Here is a 15,276-nt window from a genome sequence, read left to right as displayed (position 1 = left end):
AAACTATTACTCTATTTTGTCGTACTAGGGTATGTGCCTTTGAGGTCAAAGTTAGGTTACAACATTTGAGTTTATTGGCACTGCCTGAATTAGATGGATGTTTGAATCCTTATAACATAGAGGATTAATGTAAAAAAAAAATATTCAGTACATTGGTGGAGAATATATCATTTTCTGCAAAATGTTCACAAATTAACCCGGATTTCGTGATCAATTTCCCATTATGTATGCACACTCGCGATTTATAATCACTATCCAATTGATAATATAGTTTGTGAGATTTTTTTCTTTCTTGGAAACACCTGAGGCATTTCTTTCTTTTTTTTTTTATTTCTGACAGTACCCAAAAACTTAAAAATATACAAACCAGAAGGAAGTTTCCCACTATGCCTTGGTGCAAAACTTCATACAGTTCAGTTAGTTTGATAGTAAAAATAGCCATCTGTCATTCATGTATTTTTTTATTTTTATTGCAGTGTACATTAGCATCTTTAAAGTAATTAGGTAATTGTCTACCCTGATGACTTTTTTATTTTTATTCTTACCGGACAGGTGAAAGACTTTGTAAGCACAATGGACCAGAGCTGGCATTAGCATCTCTTAGTCAGGCGGTGTCTAGCCCAAATCCTGCTCCCCAGTTCAGTAGTTTGGATGACCCTCCTCATCTTCCATACCAGCTTGGAGATTCCCATGTGTTGAATTTGGAGACAAGTCTGGAGGCATTTGGAACTGACCTCAGCCAAGGTAATTTTACATTACACGTTTCAAAAGACCTTTTGCATTATTGGATTATGGTACTTTATAGCAAGTCAGTGATGAGGATGTGTGCAATGGACTCTGGCCCTGCTGTAAGCACACAGATATTGCTTATTATACCATACCATATTGCCAATGATTTGTTTGTGCTGTCGGCGATAAATCGCCAGGCGCGCCCTCCCATGCGCAGCCCCTGATGGTCGCTCCTGCAATTAGCTGTTTCCTTGCCTCTTCCCCCGGCAGAGTCTCCTGTTCATCAGCAACCATCTCTGGTCGCTGATGAACAGGAGACACTGAGCAATATATTTCCCTTGTGTGTACACAGCTTAACCTCCATTAGGACTTATTCATACTTATTTAAGATTTTGTAACCCATAAAGAAACTCCGGGTGTGGTATAGGGTTCCGACAGTCGTGATCCCAACAGTCATTATCCCGACGTTGGGATCCCGACTGGCCGGATCCAGACAGCATGGTGAGCGCAACAAAGCCCCATGTCTGCTTGCTATGCTCACCCTATTCTATTCTCCCTCTATGGGGGTCGTGGACCCCCATGAGGGACAATAGCCGGTGGCCGTCGGGCCCCATGTCGGGGTTTTGACTGTCTGGTAAATGACTGTTGGGATCCCGACTGTCGGGACCCTGTCCGGCACCCGAAACTCTGGTTTGCTACTTCTTTCTGTTTCCTTTATAGTAGTGAGTAAATATTTTCTTAAGGTTATATTTGTATACTGAGCAAGGTTCTTGTGTGATGTAACTCTAATATACTGGGTGTGTTCTGTCTGCACTGACATTTCTGCTCTGAATCATGGAACATAGCTTATGTGACTTCATTATACAAATATAAGCGATTACATCGTTACCGAATGTGTTATCAAATGTGAACTCTTAATAAAGTCATTAAAGGGGAATTAAATTAGCCTCGCTAATTTACTGGATGGAAAAGGATGGTAGCCTTTGGCTTTAATGCCCAGGGCTATTCAATTGCAGACCCTTTTTCTCACTCAGTAAATAAATAACACTGTTATTGGCTATTAAAACATAGAATCTTGGGGAAGTTCATAGTCCTATATACTAATATGGTTGCGGCACCCAAAAACAGGAAAAAGGAAATTTAATGAGGGTTTTCTCCACCCAGTTTAAAAAAAAAATATATATATATATATATATATATATATATATAAATCCCACGCCCAATTTTGGATTTCCGTAGGCATGTACGTTTCTGGTACCCACTGTGAGAAATAAAAAAATATATACTGGTCCAATTTGTTTCTTTGGTACTACTGGTAGATATGGATGACACTCGCACAAGGGGGGGGTCACACACACACACACACACACTACACAGCGCTGCTGATGGACAAGACAATGCTTCTGAAGGTGAGTAATTACAGACTAAGGGGGTTATTCTGGTTAATTCGCAAGGCTGCAAAAGCATTCCCTCTGCCCCCACCTGCATATTGCATTAGAGTGATCGCATGTGGTTAAAACCAAATGCAATCGCTCCTGCAATTCGATAGATATTATGTGCAGCACATACTATCAACACAACATTTGACCGGCGGACCCGTGCATCGCGACGCATGCTCCCTAAAATGTGCTTACAATCATTTGATTTATTGAACAGATGTGGTCGAAATCTAATGATTGCATACAATATGTCATAAGTGTATGGGCTACATAAGTGATCTGGAAGTTTGGTAGGTGAACTGGGTCTCCCTGCGCACCCCTCAATGCAGCCCTGGAAGGATTCTGGGTGTTTTCCAGGACACCCCAATGAGAACTGGTAGAGAAGAAATTGAGTCCTGGGCCCAGGACTGCTGCTACTACCTAAGGACCCAGCCCAGTGCTAAGCCTGTGGAGCCTGCAGGGTGGATCTTTTTTGGGGACACTCTGCTTTTACCATCTGTGGCTCCACCACCGTCACTGGGTGAGAGGGATTCATTCATGTCATTAATTGCACTTTATCTTGATGCTTTTTATGTGATGATTTTATTTTTGTTCCAACCTTTTTGCGCCCAAGGAATTATTCAATTTCTTCTCTACATAAGTGATCTGTCTAGATCGCTTAGAAATGAAGCATGGATCACTCAGTGTGTATGCCCTTTAGCGGTGGCAATGCGTGGACCTGCACTTCTCCATTGCTGGCTCAGATCTTTAGCACATGCAGTCAAGATCTAGATAGATGCTAAAGAAAGCACTGGTTAGCACAGATCGCACAGCACATATTGCAATGTTTGTATGGGCGATCTAGCCAGCGATGTGTGCTGTGCAATCTGCTAACTAGATTGCTCAGCTGTACAAGTTGCCCTGTGTGTACGGACCATGTGCGCTTCTGGTACCCACTGTGAAAAAAGAAAAAATAATGACACTGGTCCAGAATCATGCCCTGTGTGTACTGTAACTTTAGTTTGGGTACTTGTGTATTAAAGCGGCGCCCCCGATGTTGGTTGTACAATGTTTTTATCGCATCGCATGCCATACACCAGATGGCATGCGATGCAACGCGATTTTTGCCCCCTATACGATGAAAAATTATATAAGCACCCTAAAGGGTGCTTTTAAGCACCCAAATGGGTGCTTACAATGTTAAATGCACCCCCACGCCACCCCCCCACTATAAACGTGAACCCGAAGTGTGGTGAGGGGCAGCGGTACGCGTCCTAAGACCTTTTCATACCCCCACTATCCACGTCGGCGTGGAGTTGAGACTATAAAGTGTGGCGAGCCACCGAGCCTGAAGCGTGGCGAGCGGACGCGGATACCTTCACAGGTATCCGCGTCCCCTCGCGGGCTTCACAGGTATCCTCGTCCCCTCGCTTCGGGCTCGGTGGCACGCTGCGCTCGCCACACTTTATATTCTCAACTCCACGCCGACGTGGATAGTGGGGGTATGAAAAAGGTCGTAGGACGCGTACCGCCGCCCCTCGCTGCGCTCGCCACGCTTTGGGTTCACATTTATAGTGGGGGGGGTGGCGTGGGGGTGCATTTAACATTGTAAGCACCCATTTGGGTGCTTATACAATTTTTAATCGCATCGCATTGTATGCCATATACAATGTCATACAATTTTAAAATTGTATGACATTGTACAACATCACGCGATATCGCATCGCATACCATCTTATGCCTTTTGGTATGCGATGCGATGGGCGCCGCTATAATACACAAGTACCGTAGTTTGTTCTACACAGCGCCTAGAATATGTTGGCTACAAGATGTACATTTTACAATTGCATAATACGAGATAAATGGTTTGAAATTTATTCTTGCAGCTATAATGTAGATTTATGTATGCAATGGTGCATGCAACTCAGATTACAGGGGTGCCTGATGACGTCTGGACAGTCGGGATTCCAACTGTCGTGACATGGATATCGGGATCCTGACTAATAGGGGCTATTCTCCTTTGTGGCGGGCGACGACCCCCATAGAGAGAGAATAGAACCTGTGGTGAGTACAGCGAGCCCCCGAGCCTGCAAGGGCCTGCTCTGCGCTTATCTCCCTGTCGGAGTACCGGCAGTCGGGATTCCGATGTCTGTATAATGACTGTCGGGATCCTGGGGCCGCATACCACACCCAATTACAGAGTGAGTATGCACAAGCACATTTACTGCTATGCAAACAGGGCATTTTTCTACTGTTATAAATGTATTCCAATGTCCAGTCCAGGCCTCCCATTTTACATGATAGCTCTTTTTAGTTCTGTACCAAAAATAATGAAATGTCTATTTTGTTATATCATGTAACTAATCTCTGATAGCGAACGCTCAGATGTGGAACAGGGCTGGTGGAAAACAATGAAACATGTCCAAACACACACTGTATGCCCTGTGGGATCAGGGCCCGATGTGGTATTATGTGCGGCCAATTTAGACTTGCATTCGGGCACTTGGGATATGCGTGAATATATGGAAACCTTTTAAGCATTTCTTGAGATAAACATTAACCTACTGTATTACTGTGCTCACCTGGAGATTTGTTCAACATTGCTGCTTCAGTTCCTATGTGATGTACTGTGTATAGTCTGGCAATTTACCGTTCTATATAATAAAAGGCTAACCTCCTATGGGGGAATTCAAGGGTTTTGCGTGCATACGGCTAATACATGGCTTCTAATGGAGCAATTCAAGCCTTTCTGTTCAGCCGTCAGCGCTGAAATTACTGTTATGATGTTCCGTCATTTTCACAGGCTGGGAACTCATGTGCCTATAATGTGTGTGTGTGTGTGTGTGTGTGTGTGTGTGTGTGTGTGTGTGACCAATATATAACATTTGCCATTCTTGTACCTACAATTAGCAGGTCAACATTCTCTGAGTATGGACATACAATATGTTGACATTCAAAGTGGCAACCTGTATCACTTTTCATGCGATCTGTCAGAATCGCATAAAAAGTGGCCATACCGCACTAGTGCAGTGATGGCTAACCTTGACACTCCAGCTGTTATTGAATTACACATCCCAGCATGCCCTGCTGCAGTTTTACTATTTGGCCATGCTAACACTGATGCAGGGCATGCTGGGATGTGTAGTTCAACAACAGCTGGAGTGTCACGGTTAGCCATTACTGCACTAGTGGATGGCCGCCTTTAGTCCCTTACTTTCCCCCCTCTCGTCACTATTTCTATAATCTAAATATGCTGGGATGTATGATTTGGGGAAACTTTCTTCCTTTGGTGCCTATGTATAACCATGTTATTGTTCTACCTCTTACTCTGTTACTAATAGAGTCAGCCAGCAATGCGCTCTATGATCTTGAGGAAACGGAAATGGAATCCCAAGAGAAGGACAGGAGTCCCCTGGATCAATCGTCAAGTTTGGAATGTCATTCATATTCCAGCACTGCCGCCTATCCACTTGTGATTGAAGAAGGCAAGGATTCTCACTCCTTCAATCCCGCTTCTGTTTCTCCTGAATTGGGCGACTCTGTAATACAAGGTGCTTATAGGCAATTCATTACTTTGCTACTGGGCTGACCGAATGGGGGTATTGGCTCCCTCGCCAACTCGTGTTGCATTCAATTTCAGGGACGCTTAGAAACAACATTAACCCTTTGAGTGCCAACAACTCTGTGAGGGATGTGCAAAATATCATGCTCACATTTGTTATATAAATTCAAATAAAAATTTTATTTTCCTATATAAGGTAAACATCATTATGGTCATTATAATGAGTAAAATTGTCTAGCCGGAATTGTGAAATACTAAAACTAGCTTTTTGCACTTACCTTTTGGATACCTAGAAAACACCCAATTCTCAAAACAAATGTTTTCTCTGGAACTGACCTCCTAGGTAGAGCCATAGTTTCTAATATATGACCTATGCCGTTAATTCCTCATGACCATGCATGTGTCGCTGTACTGTAAAGGATTCTTAGGTGTGTGAATGTGCTAAGCATAGATCATGTTTACAGATAATCTGTCTGAGGTAGACGAAAGTCCAGAGGGAAGTCGAACGGAGGAACCCAGCATTGCATTGGAGAGCAACTTGTCGGCTGAAGCGTACACTGAAAACGTGACCCCGGTGCCCAGTGTTGCCCCTGAACCTGAGGAGGAAGACCTGGAGCCTGGCGAAGTAAAGGGTAAAATTGGAGCCAATGGCCTCCTCAATCTTGCTGCATTATAACCAATTGCTGATGGCCATAGAAATGTTTTACAGTTCAGTGTGGTTCATTGTTAAATGATGTCTTGAGATTGACCCTGGCTTGGCTCTGTGTCTGAGTGTTATATTAAGATGGAGGGTTTTACTTAGGGTTATTTCCTTTTCTGTAGTATAGGCATGCATTAAGTACAGGGATGTACAGCACGTGGGGTCTCTATCTTACAATGATTTAAACCATTGCGTATTAGGGTATCTCTATCGACAGGAAATAAGGGCCGATAGAGGAGCTGTAGCAAGTCTTCAGAGAGGGAGAGAAACCGGAGAATTTGCCATTAGCATAGTTTGTTTAAAGCTTTTGTCTAGCTGTCAACGGCTTCTACACTTTATCTCTCTCTCTAAAGGTTTGATACATCTCCCCCAATGTAGCTGGAGATCGCACTAAAATGTGTAGCTTGGGTCACTGGAACCGGCTAACTCATTCTCTGATTATGGTCATGTAGACTGGTATCCTGTAGGCACAAAGGTATACAGTTCCTCACTCTACTGCAGTCCTATTATTGACCGACTGATTGGATTTTTGAGCGTCAGGTGAACTTCTCAGAATCTCAGCTTTCTGTATGTTCTTGGGACCCAGAACAAACACCTGTCCTTTTTTTTTTTTTATAGCATGACAAATCAATTGTACCAATGTAATGTGTATAGAGGTGGAAGTCTTCAGTATTTTCAGTGTAGATTAGTATCACAATCCGTGTACTCCTAAATTTATAATAATAAATGTGCGGTAAATCTTAGGAAGAACGCGGTCATCCACTATTGCTAGCCTTGCACTATGTGAACGTTTTCATTACAAATTGTGAAGAAATGACAAGTGCCTTCTTCCTTCAGGTGGTCATGGTCGGAGGAGGGTAGCAACTCCAGAAGAGGTGCGTCACCCGCTCCTTCATGGGTAAGTATGCCAATGTGCCCAAGTATGTAAGAGTGGATGCTCAATTCATTTAGCAAAAGGGGACTTTAAGCCATAGGTATTATTTAAAGCACGGACAGCCAACTCCAGTCCTCCAGAGCTACCATCAGTAAACGTATTCCAGGTATCCTCACATAATCGCATGTGAAGTAATTAATGTACCCGTGCACCACCTAGGTCAGGGCTGGGCAATTGCGGTCCTCCAGATGTTGATGAACTACACATCCCAGGATGCTTTGCATTACTTTTGCTATGTGGCCATGCTGAAACTGATGCAAGGCATGCTGGGATGTGTAGTTCATCAACATCTGGAGGGCCGCAATTGCCCAGCCCTGACCTAGGTGTTCTGGAATATGTGAGCTGTTGGTAACGCCCAAGGACTGAAGTTGGCTACCCCTGATTTAAAATAATATTATGTATAATGGTTATAGAGTCTCCCAACATCTGACAAAAGAAGCAAGCGTGTACTTATTGATTTGTAATGGTGTAGAATTTTATTTTGTTCTTTTGGTTTTGCAACCACTTTGGCTAGTCCAAGGGACCGATGGTGGTTTTCCCAACTTAAGATATAGGACAGTCAGGTTGATCTAGTGATATTTGCTATTAATTGAGCAGTCTCCCCTATCTTCAGAAGGTATACATCGCTAATCTAGCTTTCATTGTTCAAGTATGCATACCTGTTTTAGGCTGTATAAGGCATGCAGTTTGCTTACTTTGGGTGAATGAATATAATGACCTTGTAGTGGTCTTGGAACACCAAATTGATATATCTGTCCGATGATTATCCTCTATGCTACCACCATAAGTTCATCAGACTTAGAAAAAAAAATTCCCTTTTTATTGGCTGACACTGGTGACCTTGAATTCAAAAGTAGTGAATGGTCATAGAATAAAAAGCGTACCTATCATCTTGGTTCTCCTATCTTCACTCTTTTGCATCATCTATTTGTAAAAGATCTACTGATTTTATCTGCGTGGTAGAATCATTTTGGTTAAAGACTTCAAAAGTAGTGAATGGATCAACACAAACTGTTCTATTGTAAATTAAGATTTAAGTATTGTACAATATGTAGCAATAAATATTTCACGGGAACCTTGTATTTGGGGCCTCCTTTTATATAGGTGGAAGCGAGAAGTACGGATAAAGAAAGGTAACCACCGCTGGCAAGGGGAAACCTGGTACTATGCTCCTTGTGGAAAAAGAATGAAACAGTTTCCTGAGGTCATCAAGGTAATCCAGCATGTCAACTTCTAAATTTTTTGCCATAACACACTAAAGAGGGGTAATCAATTCTTTTACCACTATTGAATTCAATTGAGGGCATTCTCAACCGTTTTTTAGTCCCTTTTCGCCCATGCTTTTTCTAACTTTTTTTGGGATGTATAGGCATGGTTGAAATATGACCAAAAATGGGTGGAAACGCATGGATTTGCCTATCCACATTTTTTTGCCCGTGCTGATTATTTGCCTTGGCGAAAAAGCGTCACTTTAATTGAATAGGGCGAATTTGAAATTTATCCTAAAAAAAACAGCGAAAAGTGCAGATTTTTGGAGTAGGCAAAACATTGACACCAATTAAATACACCACTATTAGGACAATTACTTATTCTGGGTAGACAAAGGAATTTCCTCTCTTGAACAAGCCCTTCATTTTGATCACCATGTGAATTATCTGGGAGCAGAAAGGCCCTATGAGCTCACAGTGAAAACGCAGAGCAGGGAGAGCATGTTGAATTGGGTTATTTCGTTTCACTCTTCAGAACGAAAGGAGTATTTTCATCTCTGTGCAGCACAGTGGTCATCAATACAACAGTCTATATCCATACGCTTATCATTATCCGTGTGTGCTGGTAGCAGCTCTATCACTGGTGCAAGAGAGTTGTGTAACACCAGAATTCCTCCCTGTTGCATTCTCTTGTCTACTGAGCGAAACGTAAAAGTCTCATTCTCTAAACCTGGGATAGCCAACTCCAGTCCTCGAGAGCTACCAACAGTTAATGTTTTCCAGATCTCCTCACAGAATTACAAGTGAAGTAATTAGCTCCACCTGTGGATCTTTTAAAATGTGTCAGTGAGTAATGAGTGCACCTGTGCAAGGTTGTCTGGATGTAGCTCTCGAGGACTGGAGTTGGCTACCACTGCTCTAAACTGACATGTTTTACTCTGCATCAGCCCTATTATTAGCATACTATGTAAAGCATAGTTCTAGAAATGCCATGTTCCTACTGACGTGTTCAGTAAATTCTAATATTTTATTTTTCTGTTTCTCATTTTCCTCTGATTAGTACCTTTCTAAAAACTCTGGTCCTTACGTGCGAAGGGAACACTTCAGTTTCAGCCCCAGGATGCCTGTTGGAGACTTTTATGAGGAACGCCACACACCAGATGTAAGCTTTCTGGAGTTTACCATTTGTGCTTATTTACATATTACAGTTTAAGCTTTCTGGAGTTTACCATTTGTGCTTATTTACGTATTACAGTTTAAGCTTTCTGGAGTTTACCATTTGTGCTTATTTACGTATTACAGTTTAAGCTTTCTGGAGTTTACCATTTGTGCTTATTTACGTATTACAGTTTAAGCTTTCTATTGAATAGTTAATATTATTTATTAATTAAGTTTCTTATATAGCGCATACATATTACGCAGCGCTTTACATAATATACTGTATGGTGCACTTATCTTGTCGCTAACATTGGATGTATAGTCATGTGTGATAACTGAGTCCTTCACTAAGCTGTTGGCGATCGCAGATATGTTCTGCCACAGTACTAGGTACTTTGCACAAACCCTTACTCATCCATTTGTATTCTTTAATATAGGTTCCTATCCAATTAACTATATTATATTGTGCATATGAAGACAAGTCTGACATAGACAGCACAAATAAAGCCATTGTCACTCATAATTAGATATCTGTGTACAAAAATATAAGTCAGCATTTTGAGCCATGTGTATATATACGCGGCTTGTAAAAATCAATAAAATAACCATGTAGGCAATTCTTGCATGTAACTGATATTGTCACAATCTCTGCTCCAGGGTCTGCAGTGGGTGCTACTAAACTGTGAGGAAATCCCCTCCCGTATTATGGCCATTACAGGGAAGAGGGGGCGTCCTCGAAATATGGAGAAGGCTAAAGCAAAGGAAAATAAGGTTAAACGTGGGCGGGGTCGACCTCCAAAAGTAAAGATGATTGATCTGCTGAGCAAACCAGATGCTAAACTCTTGAGGAAGTTGGAAAACCAAGGTATGGGGGGCTCCTGTTCCCAGCTACTGTTTCATGCTGTAGTAATTCATGGCATGACTATGTAACTACTGACTGTACATGCCGTATTGCATCAGATATACTTGTACACATAGATGCATGTGCTTTTGGTACTTGTTTCCTAGCACGGCCACACCGATCATGATCGTGGGCATCGTTAGTAAAAAATCGGGTGCGATGGTACCGACGCGATGCCCGCGATTTCCCATAGGAAACAATGTTAAATGCCTCAATTTACAAGCGATGCCCCTGATTTCCCATAGGAAACTATGTTAAATGCCTCAATTTACCCAAATCATCATAGGGAACAATGGTAAATGGGCCAAAAACCCCCCAAAACACCCCTGAACAGTGAAATGTCCCACCAAAAGTAGTTTACGCCACCCCACGATCAACGTGAACCCGAAGCGTGGCGAGCGCAGCGGTACGCGTCCTCTGACCTTTTCATACCCCCACTATCCACGTCGGCGTGGAGTTGAGAATAGAATAGTGTGGCGAGTGCAGCGAGCACGAAGCGTGGCGAGCGGACGCGGATACCTGTGAAGCCCGCGAAGGGACGCGTTTACCTGTGAAGGTATCCGCGTCCCCTCGCGGGGCTCGCTGCGCTCGCCACGCTTCGGGTTCACGTTGATCGTGGGGTGGCGTAAACTACTTTTGGGGGGACATTTCACTGTTCAGGGGTGTTTTGGGGGGTTTCTGGCCCATTTACCATTGTTCCCTATGATGATTTGGGTAAATTGAGGCATTTAACATTGTTTCCTATGGGAAATCGGGGGCATCGCGTCTGGACCATTTAAGCCTTTTTTAGCCGCCTGCGACGCGACCGACGCGATTTTGACTTTTTTCAATGGGAAATCGGGGGCATCGCGTCGGTCGCGTCGCAGACCACTAAAAATTACACCCGATGCCCGCGATTGTGGCCGTGCTAGGAAACAAGTACCGTGCTTTTTCTTATGAGAGTGGTTGTAATATGGTTTTGGTCTCTTCTGTTTTTCTAGATATTCTTAGTGATGTAGAAAAAGTGCAGCTGAGTAAGCTGAGGAAGAAAATGAGAAGGAAGGTCAGTCTATATAACTACTGCTCGCAGTGAGCCATATCATTGTGACCACCTGTCATACAGTCTCATTTTTTATGCTTGAAGAGGTGACAACTGCACTTGGATATGTGTAACTGATTATTCTGGTAGTAAAGTCTTCACCCACGAGAAACTATAAGCTGTGGATCCAGCCACAGAACCTTACTCTATTTTAATGGTAGGGTTACCATTCTTAGCCCTATTGACAGGCACTGTCAATAGGGCCGATACTTTGGGCCTGATTCAGACTTTTGCAAAACTGTCGGCGTTAGGCTGCCGGGAAGGCACCCAGCAAAGGGCAAGGCCTCCCCGGACCCTGCAAAATTTTGCAGGCACAGAACTTCAGTGTGAGCACTGTCCAGCATAGTTGTGAAGCTAGGCCAGCCATGTTTCCGGCATCAGTGGGTACGCGTGAGGTCATGCAGCAGCCGGGGCGGTACGGATATGCCTGCAGCATCCAGGACATTCACAGAAAATGCAGCGTTGCTGCCCTCCGGCCGATTCCTCACCATCCCCTGCTGGCTCTGAGACTGCGATCCATGTGATTTCAGTATCGGGGCTTGCGCATGCGCAGAAGGTCAAAAATCACTTCAGCGATAGGGGCTGAATCAGACTCTTTGTGTTAACTTTAATTTCCCTGGAGCCACTTGATAAGGAGAACATAAATAAATGCGTCAACTCTTCTGGAACTACAGTCTTGCCTATGCAGTTTCACGTTACGATGCAACTATGTCCATGATCCTTCAGGACAAGCAGCGTAGAAGAACTCCTGTCTGCTTTTGTGTTGTTAGCCAAGCTAGTGGACAGTTGGGTTCCATGATTGTCTTTCATCATGCTGTCATCATATGCCAGCTCAAGGAAGCCTCCGTTATCTTAAGTCGTTAAATTAATTCCATAGACTTAAGTAAATGTGTTAATTGCATATTTTGTGTTCTAGCTCAATTGGTACATTTTTGCTATTATTTCTGCCATGTTTTAGGAAGGTTTCCTGTTACATTTATATTTGTGGTTTAAACCGAGCCCATTATGTACATATTATGTGGGTGACTGAGCACTGGTCCAATATGCTGCTGTCTTAAAAAGGGACATTCAACCCTTTGAACAAATATGAACAACAATTAGAACTTTAAACAACACATTTTGGATCTCGAAAATTTATATTTATTAATAATACACTTGTACAAAGTGTGTATATACCGGCCGTTAATCCAACACCTAAAACACTGACTCATAAAATCGGAATTAAAAAACCTTTATATCTAATGCGGTAATGGCTTAGATAAGCTATAAGTGCCATTTAGAAACCGTAGTACGCCTATAATTCAGTGTTAGTAACAATTGCTGGATGCTATTGGAGCGTCCGGAGTGGTTCATCATGGAGCAGCAGTGCAGGGCAGCAACCGTGTCCTGTGCACACCTTCGCAAAGTGTTATAGTTTCTGTCATTTGGTACGGGAGATGCCAGCTTTGGATGTAAAGATCTATCTGGACATTCCTCACCCCTCCTTAGCTTGCCATGTGAAATTCTATGTGTAAGTACAGCAGTGTCCCCTAGATGGATAAAAGGGAAGGAAATTGGGGTTTGGACTCTCCGTAAAATCTATTCCTCATAGTCCATCTAGGGGACACTGCCGCCCCTCCATGATTTGTTGCTGTTGTGTAATTATTATTACATGGTTTATAATTTCCCGTGTGAGAGGAATCTGATAATCTAGCATTGCTGCCATGCAGGGTGCCCATCATGATGATTACTCCAACCAGTGCCCTGTCCATGTGGAGTTTGTATATTTTCCCTGTGTTGCGGGAAACTAGATGCCCTGGTTCCTCTTAATTCAGTAGATGCTGCTGTATCCATTGGTTTCTCATAAAATTGGGTTTTATCTTTTATGTGCATAGTAGTGAATATAGATCCTAATCTCCAATGGGCAGAAACTGAATAGTTGCATATTCCCTGCACAGTGCTGCATGATATGATCAGCACTATATTAGAATTGCATCTTGCATGCTGGGGCTTATCCTGTTCTTGGTAGACATTGGTCTGTTGTTGTTGTGGTCTGTTGTTTCTTATACCTATGTACATAACAGTGTCTGAATACCTGTGTCAGGCTTCAGAACAATTTGTAAACACCTTGGGGCAGTACGGATGGTGTAATGGTTAGCATTACTGCCTCACTGCATTCACTGAGGTCATGGGTTAGATTCCCACCATGGTCTTAACTGTGCAGAGTTTGTATATTCTCCCTGTGCTTGCGTGGGTTTCCTCCGGGTACTCCGGTTTCCTCCCACAATCCAAACTATACTGATAGGTTAATTGGCTCCCAACAAAATGACCCCTAGAATGTCTGTGTGTGCATGTACATGTGGTAGGGAATATAGATTGTAAGCTCCACTGGGGCAGGGACTGATGTGAATGTTCAAATATTCTCTGTAAAGTGCTACACAATATGTGTGCGCTATATAAGAAATTGTTGATAAATAATAGTCCTCACTAACTTATCAAGGTTTTATATGTGGGGTACACACCAGGACGACCCGCTCACGATGCAGGTTGTCAGTGTTTCTGTCAACCCGCTCACGATGATGCGGGGGGGCACGACCCGCTCACTATGTGCACCGTGAGCGGGTCCGATCCGATGGCGACCCGCACCCGGGAGTATGGTCGTTCTTCAGATCCTACCTGCAGAAGGTAGGATCTGAAGAACGACCGACCCGCGGGCCCGCCATCGGATCGGTATCGGTCCACACCAGGAATGAAAAGGGCCCAATCGCCACACAATCTACATCCAATCGGTCGGAATTGGATCTAGATTGATGGGATCGGACCCTTGTCGTCCTGGTGTGTACTTGCTTTGGCAGATGTTCTACTTGAACTCTTGGGGGGCTTATGCACGATTCCTGTGCCATAACCTGTACAATCACTGTGCATTTACCCTGAAAAACCTAAGCCCAGATTAGAGTAATTGCTAACAGATGCAGACCTACGGGTTTTTTTTTTTTTGCTTTTTCTTGGATATTGCAACAAATTAAGTTTTTGTACTTCACATTAAACTTTATTATGCTTGTAGGGAGATGCAGGCCTCTATATATGGAGGTTCCCCTCTAGGAATTTCTTATAGATATTAGAACAAATATTTATCTGTGCATCTGTTATGACTTGCTCTTTTTTGTTATATGTATGATGAGCGGTTTATTGCCTGTATGGTCCATAATACAAATATTCCTTATTCTTGCAGCTAGATCTGGTAAACCTTTTCAAGGTTCATAGATCCAGGCTGAGATAACTAGAGGTAAAGATGTAGGCTGTAGACTATGATGCTTTGATTTGCTAACACAAGAATCAGAAGTGATTTCACAGTGATTTCACAGACTGCTGTATTTGAAAACAATAGCAAGCAATGGGCTACGTGATTATTGCCATAAATTTAAATCTCCTGCAAACTTCAATGCATACAGCAAAATGTATTTTTCCTCTATGGGTGTTAACAGAAGACTTGTCTGTTTTCTTCTTAAGGCCAGAAGTCAGGAAGCCAAACAAGAGGCAGCAAAGAAACTGAAAGTGAGTATTGCTACCAAAGCAGTAGGATTTAGTAATCACTGTCCTGGTCCGGTA

General features: G+C 43.0%; 1 protein-coding gene across 4 annotated transcripts in view; it reads left to right on the top strand.

Annotated features, from left to right (window-relative positions):
• Nucleotides 1-15,276, top strand: part of BAZ2A (bromodomain adjacent to zinc finger domain 2A) — an 84,836-nt gene that overhangs the window by 47,318 nt on the left and 22,242 nt on the right. For all 4 annotated transcript variants that reach the window (XM_083169237.1, XM_083169238.1, XM_083169240.1 and 1 more), the window contains exons 4-12: nt 553-744; nt 5,489-5,698; nt 6,174-6,341; nt 7,247-7,307; nt 8,448-8,556; nt 9,612-9,713; nt 10,367-10,574; nt 11,591-11,652; nt 15,178-15,222. In XM_083169237.1, coding sequence (XP_083025363.1) covers nt 553-744; nt 5,489-5,698; nt 6,174-6,341; nt 7,247-7,307; nt 8,448-8,556; nt 9,612-9,713; nt 10,367-10,574; nt 11,591-11,652; nt 15,178-15,222 — 1,157 coding nt within the window. The remainder of the gene's footprint in view (nt 1-552; nt 745-5,488; nt 5,699-6,173; nt 6,342-7,246; nt 7,308-8,447; nt 8,557-9,611; nt 9,714-10,366; nt 10,575-11,590; nt 11,653-15,177; nt 15,223-15,276) is intronic.

Source organism: Crinia signifera, chromosome 2 (genome assembly GCF_055691185.1).
Source record: "Crinia signifera chromosome 2, ASM5569118v1, whole genome shotgun sequence".
NCBI lineage: Eukaryota > Metazoa > Chordata > Amphibia > Anura > Myobatrachidae > Crinia > Crinia signifera.
This window is presented reverse-complemented; position numbering and strand designations above follow the sequence as displayed.